This window comes from Austrofundulus limnaeus, unplaced genomic scaffold (assembly GCF_001266775.1).
Source record: "Austrofundulus limnaeus strain Quisiro unplaced genomic scaffold, Austrofundulus_limnaeus-1.0 Scaffold10, whole genome shotgun sequence".
Classification (NCBI taxonomy): Eukaryota; Metazoa; Chordata; class Actinopteri; order Cyprinodontiformes; family Rivulidae; genus Austrofundulus; species Austrofundulus limnaeus.
Genome location: NW_013952412.1, coordinates 1,607,010 through 1,611,959, shown reverse-complemented (window position 1 = coordinate 1,611,959; position 4,950 = coordinate 1,607,010). Strand labels below are relative to the sequence as shown.

General features: G+C 40.2%; 1 protein-coding gene across 4 annotated transcripts in view; it reads right to left on the bottom strand.

The window, feature by feature from the left end:
• Positions 1–4,623, bottom strand: part of bsna (bassoon presynaptic cytomatrix protein a) — a gene marked incomplete at its 5' end in the record, with an annotated part of 100,790 nt that extends 96,167 nt beyond the window's left edge. For all 4 annotated transcript variants that reach the window (XM_014001778.1, XM_014001777.1, XM_014001779.1 and 1 more), the window contains 1 exon segment: positions 4,087–4,623. In XM_014001778.1, the coding sequence (XP_013857232.1) occupies positions 4,087–4,623 (537 nt within the window).
• Positions 4,624–4,950: the final 327 nt, after the last annotated feature.

Here is a 4,950-nt window from a genome sequence, read left to right as displayed (position 1 = left end):
CACACACACACACACACACACACACACACACACACACACACACACACACTAAAAAACATGCATTATAGAAACAGCAGAGCTGACGCTGGTTGACCTGTTCACCATGACATCAGTCATGTTCACCTCCACAAAAGAAGCTGCATTGACAAATTCATAAACTTCTTCAACACTGAGCTGTAAGTGTGTCTGTTGATGGTTGCACTTAAGATTTAGTACCGTTTACATAAGGCAACAACCTGCAGCTCATCTGCGACTCATTTTATTCCCCCTCTATAGTCAGACATAAACCAGCACAGCGATGACTTTTTAGTGTCGTTCCCAGGTGTTCTCGTTTTTTTTTTCTCCAGGCAATGAATAACTCATACAAATGAGTTGCAAAAACATGGAGTGGGTGTTTCAATATCCCTCATCCATATTCATTGGCACCGCAACACTCATGGTTTACCCTTTTAAGGTGCTAAACTGACAATTCACCGCACTTATACAGCAGCAAATGAAACGACAGCTACTCCTCTGTTAAAGGAACAAAAGTTTGAAAGTTTCAAAACGTCAAATTCAAACCTATTTCAAAAGAAATAGAAGCATCTTGTAATAACGTTAATTCTTATTATTTTTGCTTTTAAGGTCTTTATGTTTTGAGCTGTATTGCTGCTCTATGCAAATCAAGAAATGACTGCCGACATGCTTGTTTGTCATGTTTGCAGTCGTTATATTAGCATTACTCAGCGTTGTCACTATCAAATTACAGCAGAGGAGGACGGGAATATCTTTACCTTCCAAAATATTTGGTGATAAATATCTTTTATCTTTGAATTTACCTCATCCTAAATGAAACATGATAGCAAAATGCAACATTAATATAGCTCTTTTTTTTCCTTTGTTCCATCTTTATGCCTTGAAAACAATATTTGTGAGTGCACTAGCTGCTGCTGTGTTGATTAAGGTCACATGTTTCAAATATTTCAGCATGAATTAATCTGGTTTATTAAGAGTTAAATGTAAAACTAACTGATGACTGTTGATGATGGCTGTGCTACTTCAGCTGAATAAAAGATGTCACTCCCTTGATTTATGTTTGGTTGTTTGATGCAAAGATCCAAGGTGAAATGATATGAATGCTTGTTTTTAGGATAATAATTACAAAGCTGAGGAAAATAATTAAAGGGGACACATGCAAAATCCACTTTTTTAGCTGTTAAATGCATTTTGTTGTGTACTTGGAATCTCAAGGAGTGCAGAAAAGTTTAATTTAGTTTGTCCCGGTGATGCTAAGATATCTTTATATTCGGTTTGGGTCATATTTTTTATCCTGTTCATTTTTCTCTATTTTATATGACGTTTTCTGAACTATTACATCACACCAACGCATTGCAGTTCCAGTTTAAATAGACCATAACTGAATGATTTAAATGTGAAAAAGTAGGATTTAAAAGCATGTTATGTATTCGTTAACTTGTTCTATGTTGCACACTAAAAGAAGACAAGAACAGTTATTTTAATAATAAAGCATGATGGTTGAGCCTGACCTTAAGGCTGTGGCCTGTTAATTAACAAGATAATACAATGTGGTTTGCATTTAAGATAAAATGCAAAAAATAAATAAATAAAATAAAGGGCACACCAGTAATTACTTCGAGATTTTCCTTATTATGTTTTCCTGTTAGGATGTATCCTTCATTTATTCAAGTCAAAAATATTTAAATGTGCATGTATTTGTGCTAAATGTTTGCTAAATGTTATCTTATCCTAATCTCTGATTCCATTTGCATAACAAACCTGGAGCCTTGTGCTGCTCATTAGGCTGTCAGGACACACAGTGCATTTATTAGCTATGATGATAATAATGGATAATGTTCAGCTCAAGTATTAATCCACTGCTGCAGACAACAACAAGGAAAGAGCCCCCCCACAAAGAAAGTAATTAAGGCCTTTAAGTTGTTTGCATAGTCTGGCATTTTGTGTCTTTTCTAATTAAAATAACTAATTTGGAAATTTGAAAACAAGTTTACATTTTCTTTTTTTAAGTTACTGACTTTTATGAACATACAGTAGTTTATACACACTAATAACTGACAGAAGTTTAAGTATTGTAAATCTGATGCAGCTTTTCAGAACCTGTCGAGCTTCATCACCTTAATGTGGTAAAGGGCATTAGAGCAACAAGGTTTGAAGATTTCCAGAGAACATTGATTTTTAAGGACAGTGATGAAGAAAACAGTGATTGATAATAGGTGTGTTGAGCTAATCTATAATTTAAACCAACACAAACAACAAAAAGACCACTGCAGGTTTCTGAAGAACCTAGAGATTAAATAAAATGCAGCTAAGCTCCATGTGAATAGAATTTGTATGCTTTACCCAAATGGATTCATGTTAAAGTGCCTATGTCGTGAATTTTTTTGTAATGTATTTGAATGCATTTTTGGACAGATAACATTGATTGGTTTATTGTAACAAAAGTTTCGAGCCGCTTGTGATGAACAGTTGTTGAGATATTTGCATGTAAGGTAACAGGAAGTGATGTCATAGGGGAATGTGTGCATGTAAACAGAGCCTTGCTACAATGACCAACAACAAGAAGAATGTAATGTTTCTTCAGAATATTTTGAGTCACTGTCAGAGAGATGAAGAACAGTCAGAATTATAGTTTAATATGGTTTCTATAAGCAAAAAACGAAGGTTTTCTTTCTTAAAGAGTTCCCCTTTGATGTCACTTCCTGTTCCATTTTGGCTGAGCCGAACTCATAAAGGAAATATGCCATTTATGTGACAAAACGGGAAAAATCATGTGTATTACGCGAGTTTCTAAGAAATAAAGATGTTTTTTTTACTTTTTTGTATTTGAAGGGTATGCATGTCAGAGGCACTTTAAGGAACATATTTATTATAAAAGGCAGTTTACGTCGAAAACATGGACACACTCTTCATCTGTTTGATTATGAAGGATGTAAGTTGTGTATTGCAGAAAAAATGTTTGTCTTTTTTATGTTGTTTTGTTTTTATTATTTTGACCTGCACATATTCCTTTGGGTTCTTTCATTTAATTAACGTTGCTGTTTATTTCATCACGCATAAATTGTGTTGCGTATATTCTGTCTTTGTGTGTGCGTTTCTACTGTGAAAACATTTGCAGCGGCATGAGAAAAGAACCCGCTGTGGATTAGTTGTGATTTGCAGGTTGAAAATCAGGTTTAGGTTGACGTGACGTTTTATCGCCGACTGTCCTCACAAAGACAGTAAGTTAGCGTTTGCGCGTCCGTTTGTGTGTGAGCACACTTGACGTGTTTAACATTGTGTGTTTTAATCTTTCACAAGTGCAGCGCAAATCTCTAAGTGAGAGGCTTATCAACTCCTCTTTCCACTTCATTAGCATCATCCAGGAGTATTAAACTGTAACGCTCGCTCTGTTTCCTTCCCTGCTCTTCCACAAACGCTCTCTGTGTGACTGTGTGAACAAAGTCTGCACAGATCAAAGTTTGGCCTTAAAGATGATCCGACATAATCCGGGCAGAAACTGCTGCACTGTAAATACAGTATGTGAACGACAAATAACAACCAGAAAAACTGTGAAGTGCTGAGAACAATGGCTTTTAAATTTTTAGAAAATCAAATGTCTTTCTTTCCTCTCTTCTTTTTCCTTCTGTGTTGAATGCAGCACAGTGCTATATTTCACACTCAGACGCTATCATGACCTGTCGAACTCGTTTCAGCACAAAGGATTCAAAGTTTCAGCGACACGTTTCTTCCTCAAGATGAGGTCTCAAACTGTCTATCCATCAAAGTTACACGCCATGTCTTTCTTGCTCTTATTCTTTTACAAATGTATGCTTTTCTTTCTACTGCATCTTATAATTTTGCTCGTTCATTTGAATTTGAGAATTAATTACAGCTAAAATGTACTATTTGCATTAAAATCAAAGCATCTGCTGCCGAAGAAAACTATCAGAATAATTATTTTGTTTTCTGCAACCATTTCGTGTTTCATTATTAAGTCTTTAGTTGCCTTTTAATTTAAGATTAAATTTTAAAATGTCAACATTTTGACTGGTCAATGGATTCAACATTGCTCATAGAATCGTTGCCTACCTCAGTAAGGTGAGGGTTGGGGTTGAAGCCGCACTGGTTGCACACGGTGGCCTTGCACTGGGTGCAGGTGTTGTAGTTGGGTACAGCTGGCGGGTTGGACAGCTCGGTGGTGGTGCACACTGGGCAAAGTTTGCTGCTCGGCATGGGCGCGATCTGCGGCAGGGAGTAGGGCGAGGTGGGTGTCACCCCCCGGTCAGGAGACACAGATGGAGACCGGCCCGTCCTCGAGCCGCTCGAACCACTGAAGTCAACTTGGAGGTTGCGACGGGAGGCGTGCTGGCCGGGACTTTGACCTCCCTGGACTCCCATGCCGGACCCGGCTGCGCCGTGACCCATCCCGTGGCCAGAGCCCGGGCCCTGCCCCATGCCAGAACCCTGACTGGACTGCATGTGTCGTGGGGAGGATGGACTGTCGTGAGCAGCCAGGCGGTAAGGCTCTCCGGCTCTGGACCCGATTCCCCCAGCAGTTCCCATCCCTCCTCCCATTCCCCCAATCCCTCCTCCTCCCATTGTTCCCATCCCTCCTCCCATTCCCCCCATCCCTCCTCCTCCCATTGTTCCCATCCCTCCTCCACCCATTGTTCCCATCCCTCCTCCCATTGTTCCCATCGCTCCTCCACCCATCCCTCCTCCACCCATTGTCCCCATCCCTCCTCCACCCATTCCCCCCATCCCTCCTCCACCCATCCCTCCTCCTCCCATTCCTCCCATCCCACCTCCTCCCATTCCCCCCATCCCTCCTCCCATTCCTCCGCCGCCCATTGTTCCCATCCCACCTCCTCCCATTCCTCCCATCCCACCTCCTCCCATTGCTCCCATCCCACCTCCTCCCATTGTCCCCATCCCACCTCCTCCCATTCCTCC